This window comes from Mytilus californianus, unplaced genomic scaffold, assembly GCF_021869535.1.
Source record: "Mytilus californianus isolate M0D057914Y unplaced genomic scaffold, xbMytCali1.0.p SCAF_11, whole genome shotgun sequence".
Classification (NCBI taxonomy): domain Eukaryota; kingdom Metazoa; phylum Mollusca; class Bivalvia; order Mytilida; family Mytilidae; genus Mytilus; species Mytilus californianus.
The window spans coordinates 29,205,679-29,223,895 of NW_026262593.1; the positions used below are offsets into that span (position 1 = coordinate 29,205,679).

At 32.5% G+C, this 18,217-nt stretch overlaps 1 protein-coding gene across 3 annotated transcripts in view; it reads left to right on the forward strand.

Annotated features, from left to right (window-relative positions):
* The window catches only part of LOC127719849 (endothelin-converting enzyme homolog), an 87,127-nt gene that overhangs the window by 48,162 nt on the left and 20,748 nt on the right, over positions 1 to 18,217 (forward strand). For all 3 annotated transcript variants that reach the window (XM_052226174.1, XM_052226172.1, XM_052226175.1), the window contains exons 2-5: positions 7,577 to 7,820; positions 13,063 to 13,266; positions 17,021 to 17,298; positions 17,858 to 17,926. In XM_052226174.1, the coding sequence (XP_052082134.1) occupies positions 7,577 to 7,820; positions 13,063 to 13,266; positions 17,021 to 17,298; positions 17,858 to 17,926 (795 nt within the window). The remainder of the gene's footprint in view (positions 1 to 7,576; positions 7,821 to 13,062; positions 13,267 to 17,020; positions 17,299 to 17,857; positions 17,927 to 18,217) is intronic.

An 18,217-nucleotide genomic window follows, 5' to 3' on the forward strand; every position in this document is an offset into this window, starting at 1 on the left:
TTCGCTTTAGGTTCAGGTTTACCATGTTTACAACCGAATAGTTTATCCTGACATCATCTGTAAAAGATCAATGTTCAGTTTAAAACATATAACATTATATAGACCACTGTCCACATATCATCATATTGAAAATGGTTTCTGGCCCTTTTTGTCGAGCCTTCGACTTTTGTCGAAAAAGCGAGACATAGCGATCCTACATTCCGTCACCGTCGTCGTCGGCAGCGTCCACAAATATTCACTCTGTGGTTAAAGTTTTTGAAATTTTAATAACTTTCTTAAACTATCCTGGATTTCTACCAAACTTGGACAGAAGCTTGTTTATGATCATACGATTATATTCAAAAGCAAATTTTGTAAAAAAAAAATTCCATTTTTTCCGTATTTTACTTATAAATGGACTTAGTTTTTCTGCCAGTTAACATTACAGTCACTCTGTAGTTAAAGTTTTTAAAATTTTTACAACTTTCTCAAACTATCCTGGATTTGTACCACACTTGGACAGAAGCTTGTTTATGATCAAAAGCTAGTATCTAGAAGGAAATTTTTTAAAAATTTTGTTCCATTTTTTCCGTATTTTTCTTATAAATGGACTTAGTTTTTCTTCCAGTCAACATTACATACAGTCTGCAGTTTAAGTTTTTAAAACATTTATTAGATTCATAAATTATCCTGGATTTTTACCAAACTTGGACAGAAGCTACTTACAATCAAAAGATAGTATAGAGAGGAATATTTTTATTGTTTTTTTCCTCATTGTTGTTAGCCTGCGATTAACAACAAAAGTAGGCAAGACACTGGGTTCCGCGGAACCCTTACGAATTTTATATTTGACTGATTGTTTCCAAAATGTTCAGTGGCAATATATCGTGGATAATCAAGACCTGCAGGAAGCAACTAATGGATTCATCTTTGTTGTACAGTAATCACTGCCACAGTTTAAGGGGTCTAATTGTACCTACATTATCTATTACTTAAAAAATAAAAAATAGTAAGCAACCTTAGCTGTAATTGTATTTTAAACTAAAGTCCAGCTTAAAGTGGATTTGGGTAAACTATGAGGGTGATTTAAACTCCCTTACATTACCTTTTGAATTTTCATTCTTTTCAGCAGCAACTGGTTCCTTCACAGAAGTGACGAGAAAAGCTCACTTGGTCCTTATAATGGACCAGGTGAGCTAAAAATTGAGAACACTTAAGTAAAATCAATTTCATATTAATTTAATAACACAAAAGAATACAAAAATTCAAAGATTGTGAAATTCTCAGAATCATCACCTATGTATAATAAAAGAGCGCACACACTGAAATGTCTCGCCTGCTGTCCTTAATATAAATTTGATTGAATTTATGTTGAAAGTGTGTAATATGGAAGTTTTACTATAATTTTCAAATAAAATTAGCAATATTACAGTCAGGGGTACTACTTGTTTTCCAAACAAACATGCACACCTAACAATCATTCCATACACTAAATATATTTTACATATTGTTATATAGTTTTTGATAAACACACAAAACTATGAAAACTTAACATTGACCAATGAGCCATGAAAATGAGGACAAGGTCAGATGCATCTTGCCAGACAGACATTTATAGTTGCCATCATTCTATACACCAAATATAATGAGGTCAAGGTCAGGTGAACCCAGTCGGATTGACATGTAGACCTTGCCAGGAAGCCATATACCAAATAAAGTTATCTTATTACTCAAACATGTTGTAATAATAATAAACCAATATATTTTTTTTAAACAGTTGCTGAACCATGAAAATGAGTTCAAGGACAACAAACAATTGAGATACTAGTTTAAAATGGTGTTTTTGTGCATTTTGTTTTAATTTAACTTTTGTTTTAATTCATATGAATAATTGTATGCATATCACTTTGAATAGCTCCCTGCAGGTATAAGATAATTTGTGAAAAAACAATTTCCATAAATTTTGTGGCTAGTGGCTAAATATAATTTTCATGGTCATAAAAACAGAGCAGCTTTATTTTGTTTTCAAACTAATGTTCTTAAAGAAAAGACCAAGTAGTGAAACCCCAAAATCCAGTATGGTGGGATTTTCGAAATAAAATTATTCCACACCAAACATGCTTCTCTTACAAAAGTACTTGGTAGTTTTTATACGACCGCATGACGTTGGCGTCGTCGTCTTCGTCCGAAGACACATTGGTTTTCGCACTCTAACTTTAGTTTAAGTGAATGGATCTCTATGAAATTTTACCATAAGGTTCAATACCACAAAAGGAAGGTTGGGATTGATTTTGGGGGTTATGGTACCAACAGTTAAGGAATAAGGGGCCAAAAAGGGCCAAAAATAAGTATTTTTGTAACTTCCAGACAATATATAACTTGTGTGTTAGTGTATGGATCTCTCTGACATTGTTCCACAAGGTTCCATATCACAAAGGGAATGCTGGGATTGATTTTGGGGGTAATTGCCTCAAAAATTTAGGAATTAGGGGCCAAAAAAGGGGCAAAAAACAAGCATTTTTCTAGTTTCATGACAATAACTTGTAAGTGTATGGATCTTTCTGAAGTTGTACCACAAGGTTCCATATCACAAAGGGAAAGCTGGAATTGAGTGAGGGGGTAATTGCCCAAAACGTTTAGGAATAAGGGGCCAAAAATAAGCATTTTTCTAGTTTCCTGACAATAACTTGTGTTCAAGTGTATGGATCTCTTTGAAATTGTACTGCAATGTACCATACCACAAAGGGAAGGCTGGGATTGATTTTGGGGGTAATTGCCTCAAAATAATAGGAATTTGGGGCTAAAAAGGGGCAAAAAACAAGCATTTTTCTAGTTTCAGGACAATAACTTGTGTTTAAGTGTATGGATCTCTCTGAAATTGTACTACAAGGTTCCATATCACAAAGGGAAAGCTGGGTTTGAGTTTGGAGGTAATTGCCCTAAATGTTTAGGAATTTGGGACCAAAAAGGGCCTAAAAACAAGCATTTTTCTAATTTCCAGACAATAACTTGTGTTCAAGTGTATGGATCTCTCTGAAATTGTACTGCAAGGTACCATACCACAAAGGGAAGGCTGGGATTGAGTTTGGGAGTGATGAATCATAAGGGGGTTCAAAAAATTTTGAGGAGGGATTTTTTTGTCCTTTTTTTCCTTTTTTATTCTTTAAAATTTTCCATTTTAAATTGGTTATTTCTGATTTATATATAAAAGCAAATAATAATGATATGGTTTGAATTACTCCGGTAAATTGAAATTTTTTAAGTTCTAAGACCACATTCATTCTGTGTCAGAAACCTATGCTGTCTCAAATATTTAATCACAATCCAAATTCAGTGCTGTATCAAGCTTGAATGTTGTGTCCATACTTGCCCCAACTGTTCAGGGTTCGACCTCTGCGGTCGTATCAAGCTGCGCCCAGCGGAGCATTTTATTATAATCATGCCTCATATAATGCGCTTGGTGTCTATTGTTCAAATGTCTTTGTATTAATTAATGTTTTTATCAATTCAGAAATGTATAATTGATGGCAGACTCTGTTGTGTTTGATCACAACTTGTCATTCAGTCACAGTATAATTTAGAGTTTGACATATAGTGCAAACTTTTGTATAATTTGTTGACTTCTAAATATCTTTTTCAACTTGTTGTTTTTGTTCGGTTGGTGTCATTTTCAGATATTCCTAATATCCTTTTTTATTCATATGTTTTTATACTGCAGCTAGCATTCTTTTTTATGTCTTTTTTATGCCCCACTTAGGGGAATTATGTTTTTCAGTCTATGCATCCGTTTGTTCTTCCGTTCGTTCCTCCATTCGTTCGTTCATCCGTCTGTCCTGCTTCAGGTTAAAGTTTTTGGTCAAGGTAGTTTTTGATGGTTGAAGTCAAATCAACTTGTAACTTAGTACACATGTTCCCTATGATATGATCTTCTAATTTTAATGCCAAATTAGAGTTTTGACCCCAATTTTATGGTCCACTGAACATAGAAAATGATAGTGCGTGTGGGGCATCCGTGTAAAACATTCTTGTTTTTTTATAACCTAATATAAATATTTCGTGCAATGTCATTTTCATGTTACATGATGTATGCACAATCTGGATTAAGGATGGAGAATAAGTTTTATTTTTATAGGACCGCAAAAAATTTTGCAGTCATATATTGATATCACGTCGTCATCAGCGTCGTCCGAAGACATTTAGTTTCCGGACAATAACTTTAGTAAATGTAAATAGAAATCTCTGAAATTTAAACACAGGGTTTATAACCACAAAATAAGGTTGGGATTGATTTTGGGGATTATAGGCCTAACAGTTTAGGAATTAGGGGCCAAAAAGGGGCCCAAATAAGCATTTTTCTAGTTTCCAGACAATAACTTGTGGAACGGTGTATGGATCTCTCTGAAATTATACCACAAGTTTCCATACCACAAAGGGATGGTAAGGATTGGCTTTGGGGGGTTATGACTCAAACCATTTAGGAATTAGGGGCAAAAAAGGGGGAAAAATAAGGGTTTCCTGGTTAATGGACAATTAAAAAAAAGTACAATGTTAAGTTTGGATTACCTCCCTTACACTGCTTTTAAATTATGTATAAAGAAATGTATTGTCTTGAGGTGATTAGCTGTCAATTTATTTTTAGAAGTTACTATTTGATAATGCTGATTAAGGAATATTTAATATATTAATTTTAGCCATGATTATGTATGTCATTTTCTATTTTAAGACTTTTATGATGTATTTAAATGGGTAATTATGGTTGCAAACTACATTGGAAATTTGAATTGAGATTATGACCATATCTTGAGGGAAAGAATTTTTTTTTTTTTGGAAAAGGGGGGGGGGGGGGGGAGGGGTAAAAAAGAAATTGTGAGGGGGGAATGCAATTTTTTCAGATTTCAGAAATTAAAAAGAATTTCTTCAAATATATATTTTTTTTTAAGGGGAGGGGGGGGGGGGGGGGGGTTAATTTTTTTTTTGTGTTTTTGTTTTTTAGGGGGGTCAATTCACAACAGCATATAGTGTATTGCACAAAAGCAAAAAATTGAATATAAATTCAAATCATATAAACAATTCTAAGTTCTTTGACTACAGTTATTCTGTGTCAGAAACCTATTATGTATCAAATATTTAATTACAATCCAAATTCAGACCTGTATCAAGCGCCAATATTGTGTCCATTTTTGCCCCAACTGTTCAGGGTTGGTCCTCTGCGGTTGTAACCAGCTGTGCTCGGCGAAGCAATTTATTGTGTTTACATTTTAGTTACAATAATTGTAGCCATTTTTAGCTGCAGTATAATACAGTCTATTAGATCAATGTCAGAAAAATATCAACTGTTTTGTATTCAACATAAAACTGTAGAAGGGCTTGGTAAATCATGCCAAAGTCTCATACAAAAAAGTTGATCTATTTCTGAAATTGATCTAATATTGTATAGGGGTAAATTCAGTAAAAAATCTCCCATTGACTTTAATGCTAATCTATGTCTTGAATTAAATTTATACCTGATTTACCTTTAGAAATTGGAAGCTTTCATATATCATTCTTGAAAGTACAAATGTAGCCCTATCTTTTGCAACAATAAAAACATAGGGTCATGCGGCATTTTTGGGCATTCACATGGCCTTGTTTACAAACACTGTAGATTCGCACTTAATTCTTTTACTGACCCCCATTGCTTTTCAACCCTGTAGTAAAAAAAATTCGTACATTCAGCATTCATTTTTTAATTTTTTTTAACTCTAGTTTTGATCCATCTATCAAAAAATATTTATTACAAACATTATCTACCAATCAGAAGAGCACAGTACTTCAGTTTTGTACAGAAAGCTCTCCCCCAAATGGGCGGTCCCTGATGACGTATATTTATTTACTGAATTTACCCCTATAAGGGACTTTTTAACTTCTTTTCCTATTTTTGTTGTATTAATCATGTAATGTATCCAATTTTCAAGTTCCAGTTTCAATACAACATTCATAAAGGCTGAACTTGTAAAGAGGGAGGAAAATTTATACTAAAGCCCATAGTCTGCGGCCAATGTATATTTGGTATATAAAGTTGCACATTGACTGTTTTTAAAAGAATGATGTAAAATACTATGCTTAATAAATATGAATTGTTTTCTGTGTTTCCTTTGATCAGTATTGCAAGTACATCTAGGAACTAAAGTCTTGATGTACTCTTAGTTAAATTTTGCCTTATATGGAAGATTTTAATTAAATACCCTGAAAAGACCACAAAAAGACTTTTCAAAGGTTTTTTAAGCAGTTTCATGCCATAAAAAACAACAATTATGTTTCATTTTACTAAATCTGTGTTTTAATTACTTGTAAATTTCACAAAATGTCATTGACAACCACTCTGCAGAAATTCCTGTTACCCCAACATCAGGATGGTTTCTTCGCCAAAACTAGACGGACAAAACTGAAGTCGAAAAAAGTGCCAAATATGAAAAAAATAAGACTGGGTATGACCAAACTTTGCATTTGGAACATAAAAGTAACAATTTAGAATATTAAAAAGCAATTATTTAACATAGCAATCCAATTACAAACATTTCAACACTAGTTTTATAGATGAAGGGTATATAATAATGAAAAGTTGTCTAGTATTTTTTTTACTTAAAGAAACGCAATGAATAATGTAAAAATAAATGAATATCTTCATACGGTCAGATTATTCGAGTGTTAAAATACTTGAAAAGTGCTTATTTACAACATGATCTACAACTTAACATGGGGAACACAGCTAAAAAAATACACTATGTCAAAGGGAGGTAATTCTGATTTTCCATATGATTTTACACATTATTAGGAGAAATATGTTCAAATGTGATTTAAAATGGGGAGAATATTTATGCCTTTTAATAATATCATAACTCTCAAGTGTAATTTCTATTGTTTCTTTCAATCTGGACACAAAACTGATTTTTTACCATATACCCCATGCTTCCTCCCACAGTACACTCAGAGCATCCTGGATAGCCGCGGTTAAACATAGAAATTTGTATAAAAACAACTTTAACTGGTTCCAAGAGGCTTCCATTGCATTAATATTTACAGGAAATGAGTTTGTGATTATTGTGTGGCCTTGAACAAGTACAGTGACAGAGTGCATATTTTCCTATAGGGGTAAATTCAGTAAAAAATCTCCCTTTGACTGTAATGCTAATCTATGTCTTGAATTAAATTTATACCTGATTTACCTTTAGAAATTGGAAGCTTTCATATATCATTCTTGAAAGTACAAATGTAGCCCTATCTTTTGCAACAATAAAAACATAGGGTCATGCGGCATTTTTGGGCATTCACATGGCCTTGTTTACAAACACTGTAGATTCGCACTTAATTCCTTTACTGACCCCCATTGCTTTTCAACCCTGTAGTAAAAAAATTTAGTACATTCAGCATTCATTTTTTAATTTTTTTTAACTCTAGTTTTGATCCATCTATCAAAAAATATTTATTACACATTATCTACCAATCAGAAGAGCACAGTACTTCAGTTTTGTACAGAAAGCTCTCCCCCAAATGGGCGGTCCCTGATGACGTACATTTATTTACTGAATTTACCCCTATATGTATACTTACATTTCAGATGTCCAGCCAGGGCTACAAACGAACCAACTTTGAGGAAGATGATATATCAAATGGAGGCAGTCCACCAGCTATTGACTTCAATGCCAGTGTAGTGTTTAAAGGTGGTCTAACGTTATGGCAGAGGAAAACTGTACTAGAGAGGTTCCTGTTTGTTTTCAATGTTCTCCTTTGTATCACAGTAGTCATTCTAGCAATACTAGTGGCCTCTAAACATAAACAGATTATCAAGATGAAAGAACAAGGTAATTTACTTACTGACTTACTTACTAACTTACTTACTTACTTACTTACTTACCTACTACACTGGATGCCATTGGAGTTACAGGGAAGCAACAAAGTTGTTACTTGTTTAGAATGTAACAACTATATATCCTAATACATCAATCTTATGTTATAAATATGAAAATGAGAAGATGTGGTATGAATCACCAATGAGACAACTAACCACCAGAGTTGAAATGAAGTTGCATGTTCTTGCAGCATATGGTAATTTGCGCTGACACAATTTCAAACAATGATCAATCAATTCGCTATATTTGATAGTCGCAAATTAAGTTGTACTTGGCAACATATTAGATAAGGCAGTAGATAGTTATTTTCAACAGATTGATGCCAGCAACTACTGTAAATTCAGAAATTATTGTGTGCATTTATTATTGCGATTTTGTCATTTTAGACTTAAATGCGATTTTAATTTTTACGATTTTGAGAAAAATCCTGTTTAGTTCTTATAAAATATTTCAAAATGCATAATATTGAAAGTAATAGCTTCATTTATTTTAAAATTTTGGGGGGAATGCCATCAGACACCTGTAGCATTGGTCGTGCCTTTGGAACGCGACAGGCTAGCAGAGTTGGAAGACTTTAAAAAAAAAAAATTTAAATAGCCCTCTGAGCTAGTAAAGGAATTTAGCTAGTGTCAAACCCTGATGATATAAATTCAACAATCCTCTAATCAGACGGTCCTATAATTCGACAGCCTGTTTTCTCCAGCGCACGGTTACTTACATCTTATGAAAAAAATATACCTATAGACATGTACCGTTTGATGATAAACTTTTTCACAGAAACGATTTTTTTGCTTGTGGTTCGACTCATTTATACTGCTCAAAATTGAGTGACATTTTCGTATCACTTTTGTCTCCGCATGAATTTAGTTATTAGGTGTTCGATTCCAATTTCTTTTGCAGAAAAATTACTTGACATAAAACTACTAGTATGCATAGTATATAAAATCATGCTCCGGCCCGTGCTAAAAATAAATGAATGTCATTAAACCACTAAAGACGCAAGCTTGTAAATTAAAAGCAATTATTAGTTATATGTTTTAAAAGCGTCATTTAGTGTTTTGCCAACTCCCCCTCCCCACCATCCTCAAACAGAGGTCTCGTATATTTTCATCCTGAATCAGTCCTCGGTGTATATAATACAGTATTACAGTATTAAATTAGGGATGTATATTGGACCATCGGACTACTGAACTGTTGGAATTTCGGATTGTCGGATTATGGCTACGCTTCCCTAGGTTCTGGTAAACTATTTGATTACCAAGACCTCTGAAAAATCCTTTCTAATGTGTAAAATTTTATAATTCATGCACAGAATAATCGACTGAGGAAAGATCAAATCAAGGTTCAACATAAAATACTGTATACGTTGTATAAAGACAGCAATGTGAATACATGTATATACTTAAATTTAAGCACACTTGCCTTCATATATGGACCATTAAGACGAGGTTTATAGAGAAGTGCCCTTAATAGAAAGTTTTGCTGGAATTTGTCTGTGGATGCAGCTGTTTGTAAAACCTTTGTTTTTCAGCAAGAACTGGCACCCAGGAATAAAATAGTTTACAAGCCTTACTTTTCGAAATATGAAAGCGCCATTCCAAATAACCAAATATTGAACTAAAAGTGTTAACCTCATCAGTACGATCGAGCAACAGCTGATCTGCAATATCACAGTTAAAAATTTAATGATGTTGTTATTCCACTAAATTAAAGAAAACTTAGTTACATATAAGTATACAATAAGGCATAGCTGTCATTCATAATATGTCTATACGCTGACGTCGTTTCCCCCTTTTATTCAATTTTGAACTCCTTACTCCTCTGTTAACAATATGTTTGTCTGAGTTAATGTTGTCAGAATGTCTGTCCATTTTGCAGCATAAAGATAGTCGTCATGTATAAAAAAAGTTTGTCTCTTCATACTTGGTTGATTTGCATCCAATTCTTACTACATGCATGTAGCCTCGGGGTAGGTTTCATTGTTATTATCTAAAGAAATGTATAGGAACAGATTTAGGGAGGTGCCCGGGCCCCCTTATGAAGCTTCATTCATGGTTAATCCAGACTTTTTTCCGCTTCCACTACAAATTGTGTCTTGTTTGGGGAACCCCCTTTTCAAAATCCTGGATCCGCATCTGATGTGTAGATATTCTATACAGACAGAGGCAGATGAACTGTAGTCATAGGATTAATTTTCATAGATAATTTTAGGTTTTTACAGTCGTTTGATCATTGATGGCGTGTCAACATTCGTCTGCCAGTGTAATTTTACTTTCATAAGTTTTATTAAAAAAAAAAAAAAAATGGATTGTGTGCAGTCGGCTTAACTTGCATATAATTCACATATTTTATTAATTGATTTTTTCAACATCTGAAATTTTCTACGATTATTTGTACAACTATTAACTGCACAAGAAATGCCTCCACCTTTTTAGCTCACCGGGGCCTGAATATTATTATAGATATATATAAACTGTAAGCAGCAATAATGTTCAGCAAAGTAAGATCTACAAAAAAGTTAATATGACCATAATTTCCAATTCACCCCTTAAGGAGTTATAATGCCCTTTAAAGTCAATTTTACACAATTTGTTTATCAAGTTTGCTAACATTTAAAAATCTTCTCCTCTGAAATACAGGTGAGCGATTCAGGCTCTTGAGAGCCTCTTGTAAATAACTTCTGGCAGTATCCATAGTGAAATAAATAAGAAAATGAAGGAAATACAAATGTAAACAGTAAATCGATAATGTTTTGATAATTACACGTGCGTTATTTTTCACGGTTGTAATGGCGGATCGGTCACATGAGAGGTTAATGGATGCGCCCATATTTTCTAGGTCAATTATAGATAAACCCGTCTATATGTTATATAAAGTCATGTAATAAATGCCTTAAATTTGCTGTGTTTGTCCAAAAATAGTAAAAATCTACTGTGGATGCGTTGATGACTGATACAATGCAAACTTTGTTCTATTAGCTCATGTTGCACTTGTGCATTTTTTACATTGTTTTATTTAGTTTTACCTTTTATGATCAGTGTGTTCATACAGTACATGTGCAAATAAATTCAAATTTCCATAAAACGTTTAGCTGGAATTATAAAGTTTGATTTATGTATAAAGATTCCTTTCTTTACCTCATAATTTCAAACAATTTACATGATTTTCTCAGACAAATGCTGAACTACTTCCATAAATACTTACAGATAAAACTATTTGCTCTCAAACAAAGTAAGATTTAATGGAGTTTTATTTTTAGTATTGAGTAATACATGTAATATATTGTGTATATCTATTAGTCTATATAACAACTATTGCTACTTCTGCTGAAATATCAGCCTTAAGGGATTATTATTTATGTTTCTTGTAATTACAAACGCACTGCAATTATATTTTTTCAAACCTAATGGGACTTTGACCTTGATCATTGCTGCTTTGACAAATTCTTCTTTATAACTTCTGGGGTGTTCTGGGCATTCTAGTATGCTATTAAAAATTTACATTACTGGGAATTAATGACAACTTCTAATCCCTGATGATAATGTTCCGTGGCTTCTTATGGAGTATACATTTCTTAATTGGTTTTGAAAAAGATATGTTTGGAGTGAAGTCTCATGTCAATGAACGTAATTTTTTTATTACTAAGCAACTTTTAAAGCAGGAACGTAGAATGTCATAAATTTGACAAAACATGACCTGTATATAAATTTTATCACAAAAACAGATTTATTGTGAAAGCATAATTCAACTTGAAGGAACATTTTTCTGAGTTACTGTTTATGCTTTTAACTAAGTCTTATAATCCAATATAAGTGTCGAATATTACATTGAGTTTTGATTTAAAGAAATTATATGTATGTCTGTTTTATATAATTTATGCCATTTTTGATTTTGTTTCAAAAACATTAACGGTTACAATTTCAATAATGTGCTATTATAAGTTTCCTCAACTCCTAATGCCAAAACAAGTTAATACCATATTCCGATTTGAATCATTTAATAGTAACATTTCTAAGCTGTTGATGGAAAGCTAATTTGTGTGTCGCACATGGATATGACATTTGGATTCTGTATTGGATCAGTCACCATAATGATGGTAAAATCAATCACGGAGATTGGAATTATATCACCGAATGTAATAAACAGACTTTACATGATACCAGATTGATTATTGTTTGTGTTGACATTTTAATAACAAATGCTTGAAGACGGGTAATCAAGCAAGAAAAAATTCTAGATGTAATCATTAAATTTGTTCCTTAGATTTACTCATCTGAGGAAAAAACGTCCGTTTATTTATATGGTAAAATATATTCCGGAGTTATAATACGAAAACAATAAAATCTTAATAGTCCTTAGTCTGGCACCTGTTAAACCCTTTTATCTCCTGGGTAAAAAGTTGTGGGAGTTCATTTTTTTGGCTGGCAGGATTTACTAAATTGAAAGTTTTGAATTTTTCAATTAATATCTATATCTGTTTTACACTGCCTTCTCAAAATATTTATAGAAATTTGTATTGGAAGAAGCTTCAGAACTCATATGTGGAAATACAAAACCTTAGTTTCATTTTAATGCTGTGGTTGTGTTATGTTTTCAGGGATATATCTGTTCTTCAGTAATGTTGTGCATGATGGGTCAACAATATTATGTAGTAAGGATGATATGTCCATCTGACAAATCATATATGGCCTGGCCCTCATGTCTGGAACACACTGTACGGTCAAGCTGAGTCTACATGCACCTTTTTATTATTTTATTCAATGTTACTATATATTAGGCCCAACAAACACATTCTAATACTGAAAAGGTATTTGAAAAAATAAACAAAAATGTATTTAACATTTTACCATATAGACACTGAATTCTGAAGTGCAAAACCCATAATGCACTTTATATGTCTTATAATGACAATTAAGAATATAAATGGTTGAGGTGGGGATCTGAACAGTTTTCAAGATATTTAAGAAATAATTATATATATGAAACTGGCGGGCCCACTTTAATGGATTTTGTTTCTTAATTGATTGTGTTTATTTGTGTGTGCTTCATGTGTCCATCTGCTGAGTCCCGCCTATTTCAACTGATTTTAATAAATAGTAACAGAGAGTAGGTTAACCTTACTCTTGACTGTCAAAGATGTATTGAATGGTGATTATATTTTTTAGTTGTATATTTCATTAAGATTTATTTTCAGCTGTGTGTTTGACCCCAGCTTGTGTTACAGTAGCCAGCTCCATGATCAATGCAATGGATCTAAAAGCAGACCCCTGTAATGATTTTTATCAGTATGCATGTGGTGGATGGATTGACGCTCACCCTATACCATCAGGACATTCTAGGTGGGGAACATTTAGTGTTCTCTGGCAAGAGAATCAAGTTGTGATGAAAAAAGCAATAGGTATGAAGAATATTGTTAAATATTGACCTTGTTTAATGACATTTGGCTTATTATTAAAAAAAAACATACAGTAGTGAACAATGTATATAAATGTACACAATTGGACGTTAAGCAACCAATAATCAATCAATCATATAAGTGTACAACACATGTTTTAATAACTTTAATTAGATACTTTTTTAAAAAGCCTAAAAATCTGACAAATAGCAGATATAACATGGCAGAGATGGAATAGAATTTATATTCAAAATTTACAATACAAACCCTGCTACAGAGGGTGTTTTTGCTATACTTGCTATAATAAACTAATGAATATTTTGTTTTAATTCACCAATAAGGTATGTGAATGTTGTTAATTGTTTCATCAAAGTAATCAATATATCACTATGAATCCCATCACATTTTACGCTTACTGTAAAAATAGTCATATCCTTGTATGTTACATTAAGTCTAGATAAAATCCAAGGTCCTAATGTAGTCTCTCAACAAAGCAATAACAGCAATTTGTATAAATTGGAAAGCCTTATCAGCATGAAAATCTGAAGATGTAGCCTTGACCCTCATAAATGTTCCTGAAATTAACATTTTATGTGATCTATGCATCTTACACTAAGAAAGCAAAAATAGTCAATAAACATTGAAAAATTATCTACACTTATGACCTACAATAAAGTATGTTAATAAAGGTTTTGATTTTGTAAATATTGCCGGTATTTTTAATGACCATTCTGTTAAAGAACAAATTCCGGGATATTTTGATAATACTGAGCTCCCTCTTATTTGTTATATTTACAAGAAATCTACCCGGAAATTTGTGTTTAATTATAGCCAATTGTGTAAAGATGTTAATATCAGTGAAAATACACCTACTTCATGTAATTGCAGTAATTCCGAATACATTTATGGACCCATTTCCCATGTTATAACAGGAGATCTTAACATCGTTCAAGACCAAGAGTTAAAATCATTCCTCAGTAAAGGACCTAAATATCGTCCCCCGTCAATTATTAATTGGAATGAGTGTCGTAATATCATCCACGACTCACTCCATACTTACTGTTTGAAATGGATAAAACGGGGAAAAAGCTGACAAAAAATCTTTGGACTCTTTTTTTAATTCAGTAATGAACATAGTTGATATACGTATTCAACATTTTAAAGAACATTTTACTCTTAACAATAACCACAATAAACCTATTTCTCGTATAAAACATAAACTAAAAGAACTAGCCAAGGAATTTGTTTTTGTCCCGGCCGATAAAGCTGCTAATAATATTATTATTGTTTGACGTAAATTTTACATTGAGGTTCTGAAAAAAGAAATCACCAATTCACCAACTTTCCAACTGACTCCATTTTCAGAAAACGACATCTGTAACAAACATAAACTTTTAGCTACCGCTTTACAAGCAGAACCAAATACAATGAAAGTCCCAACTATGTATTGGCTTCCGAAGCTACACAAAACACCTTACAAATATAGATTTATTTCGTCTTCAAGCCATTGTTCCACTACTAAATTGTCTATTCTTCTTACCAGTACACTTGGTACAATCAAAAACCTGATAATAAATTGTTCAAATAAGGCCTTCGAAAATAGTGGAATTAATTACTTTTGGAGTGTCAAGAACTCGTTGGAAGTACTTGATAAATTACATGCATATATTGGTGATTTTGAATCTGTTCAAAGTTTTGATTTTTCTACCCTGTATACCACATTGCCTCACATTCTCATTAAGAAAAAATTCACACACCTAACTAAATGGGCATTTAAAAAGTCAGAATGTGAATATATATGTTCAAACTCTTTTAGGTCATTTTTTAGTAGCAATAAACAAAAAAACTATGTCAATTGGACATGCTTTGATACTATATATGCCCTTGAATTTTTACTAGATAATATTTTTGTTCGCTTTGGAGATTCCGTATATCGTTAGGTTATCGGAATTCCAATGGGGACTAACTGTGCACCACTTATTGCGGACCTTTTTTTGTATTGCTATGAGTTACAATTTATGACAAAAATCAGCAAAGACCCATCGAAACAACATCTGATACACAAATTTAATAATACTTTTAGATATTTGGATGATATTTTGGCTCTCAATAATGACGACTTCAGTATGTATACTAAAGAAATTTATCCTGTTGAACTTACTTTAAATAAAGCTAATACTAACAATGACCACTACCCTTTCCTCGATCTTGATATCTATATCATTAATGGAAAGCTTAATACTAAAATATATGATAAAAGAGATGATTTTTCATTTCCTATCGTTAATTATCCATTTTTAGATGGTGACGTTCCCTTGTCACCATCTTACGGTGTTTATATATCTCAACATGTACGATTCGCTCGTGTATGTAACAATGTTTTAGATTTTAACGAGAGAAATTTATGTATTACTGAAAAATTATTACACCAGGGTTTTCAATATCACAAACTAGTCAAAACATTTACTAAATTTTATCATCGGTATAAGGACATCATTCGTAAATATAGCTCAACATGCAGACTTCTTATACGTTCAGGTATTTCACATCCAATTTTTTATGGAAATATTCTTTATAAAGCACAAAAATGTCAGTATTCACCTCTGAAGCTAACAAAACCTTTAAATAGACTTATTAAGAAGGGATATAGTTACGATACTGTTGTCAGGTTATTAAAGATTGCATATTTTGGCGTTAATATTGATTCACTTATAGGGTCTTTGCATCGGCACTAAACACATTTATTTAAAAACCAGTTGTTGGCATGACACGGGTTATGTTCTTCTCATATATGTTATGATGGTATGATACTTAACCCCTAACAGGAAGGATTGTGCCTGATATTCATATGATGAAGACATAATCTTTCAATCAGTTTAATTGAAGTCTGGAGCTGGCATGTCAGTTAACTGCTAGTAGTCTGTTGTTATTTATGTATTATTGTCATTTTGTTTATTTTCTTTGGTTACATCTTCTGACATCAGACTCGGACTTCTCTTGAACTGAATTTTAATGTGCGTATTGTTATGCGTTTACTTTTCTACATTGGCTAGAGGTATAGGGGGAGGGTTGAGATCTCATAAACATGTTTAACCCCGCCGCATTTTTGCGCCTGTCCCAAGTCAGAAGCCTCTAGCCTTGTTAGTTTTGTATTATTTTTAATTTTAGTTTCTTGTGTACAATTTGGAGTTTAGTATGTCGTTCATTATCACTGAACTAGTATATATATTTGTTTAGGGGCCAGCTGAAGGACGCCTCCGGAGGCGGGAATTTCTCGCTACATTGAAGACCTGTTGGTGACCTTCTGCTGTTGTCTGTTCTATGGTCGGGTTGTTGTCTCTTTGACACATTCCCCATTTCCATTCTCAATTTTACAATGTATAGTAATAGCAAAATGATCAATAAGTACTAAGAATATGTATAAAGTTCAATAAAGAGTTTTACAAAAGCTCAGATTCCTTACCCTGCTTGGCTCTACTTTTAATCCTTTCAGGTTTTATCGGCTCTTCAATTTTTGAATAAATTTTGGCTTCGAGCATCAATAAAGAGATTGGTGAAATACTGATCTTGTGCAGTAAAATTGGCACCATTAATGTTATAACACACTACATACATTTTACTGCTTGTAGATCTACACTGCATCAAACATTCTGCATTGAAAGCATACACAATTTGACAAATAGAAACATCTCTCGAGCTCTCGTGTACATTATTGTTTTGTTCATATTTTTTAATTTCCATTTTTGCATATTTACAGATAAGGATTTACCCAAAGATTCAAGTCTTTCAGAGAGAAAAGCTCAGCTATATTTCGCTTCTTGTATGGATAAGAATAAAACAATAGAAGAACTTGGTGCAAAGCCTTTACTGGACCTACTGAAGTTAAACTTCTCTGATTGGTCCATTTCAAATCAAAGTACTAGTAAATTTGATCTGCAAACATATATAGAAAACCTAAAGATGTTAGGAATTAATGCTTTCTTTTCTGTCTGGGTTGGTGAAGATGATAGAAACTCATCTGCTAATATATTACAGGTAAGGCCACCCTTAAAAATTCTTTGTTTGATGTTGCTTACCCATGCCTTGTAGGGTTGGGTAGGCTGGATGAGATTTTATTATTGTTTTTGGCCAACAACACAAGTGACAGGTTTACGACAAAAAACGATGTTAGAGCAGGAAAGCATCTTTCAAAAATAAATTTGAACCAATTTGTGACCAATTTTGGCCTAAGGTCCTGGTGCTGGAATAAATTAACATTAAAATGGACAGCAGCATTTATAGCTCTGTGATGTTACATAATAAATGTGTAGTTACACTTGTTGTCAATTTTGTTTGGACAAGACTAAGGTGTATAAACCTGAAATGGAATCTTCACAGGCATGTGTCAAGTCAAAAACAATTTTTAAAAATCTGCTTATATCATTTTCATAAACAGAACACCAAAAAAAAAGTTAGCTTAATTTTTAAAATCGTTGATTGAAAATCAATGCAAATAGAAACATCATACATAAGATGAATTTCAAATATTGACCCTGAACCCATTTAAAGAGTATATTTTTTTAGATTGACATATTGATAAGTTTATTTATTTCAGATTGACCAATCAGGGCTGGGTTTACCAGAGAGAAACTACTACTTGAACAAGTCTATCACAGAAGATAAGGTGATGTAGCAGGATTTATTTTCACAATTATTGTAATGATACATGTACTTTATATATAAGGTATTTTTTGGCCATCAGTGGCTGAATGATTCAAACAGTTATTTTCACACAAACACCATTTTGATAAAAAAAAAAAATTTGTGTTGACCACATCTCACTCCTTAGCTTGGATTTTGAAGAACACAATTTGTGTTTTGTCAGCAAACTTGATGATTTATAAATCAGATTTGTTTTATTACAGTATATGTAGGGTCAAACAAATATAGTGTTATTGGATTTTTGATATGATAG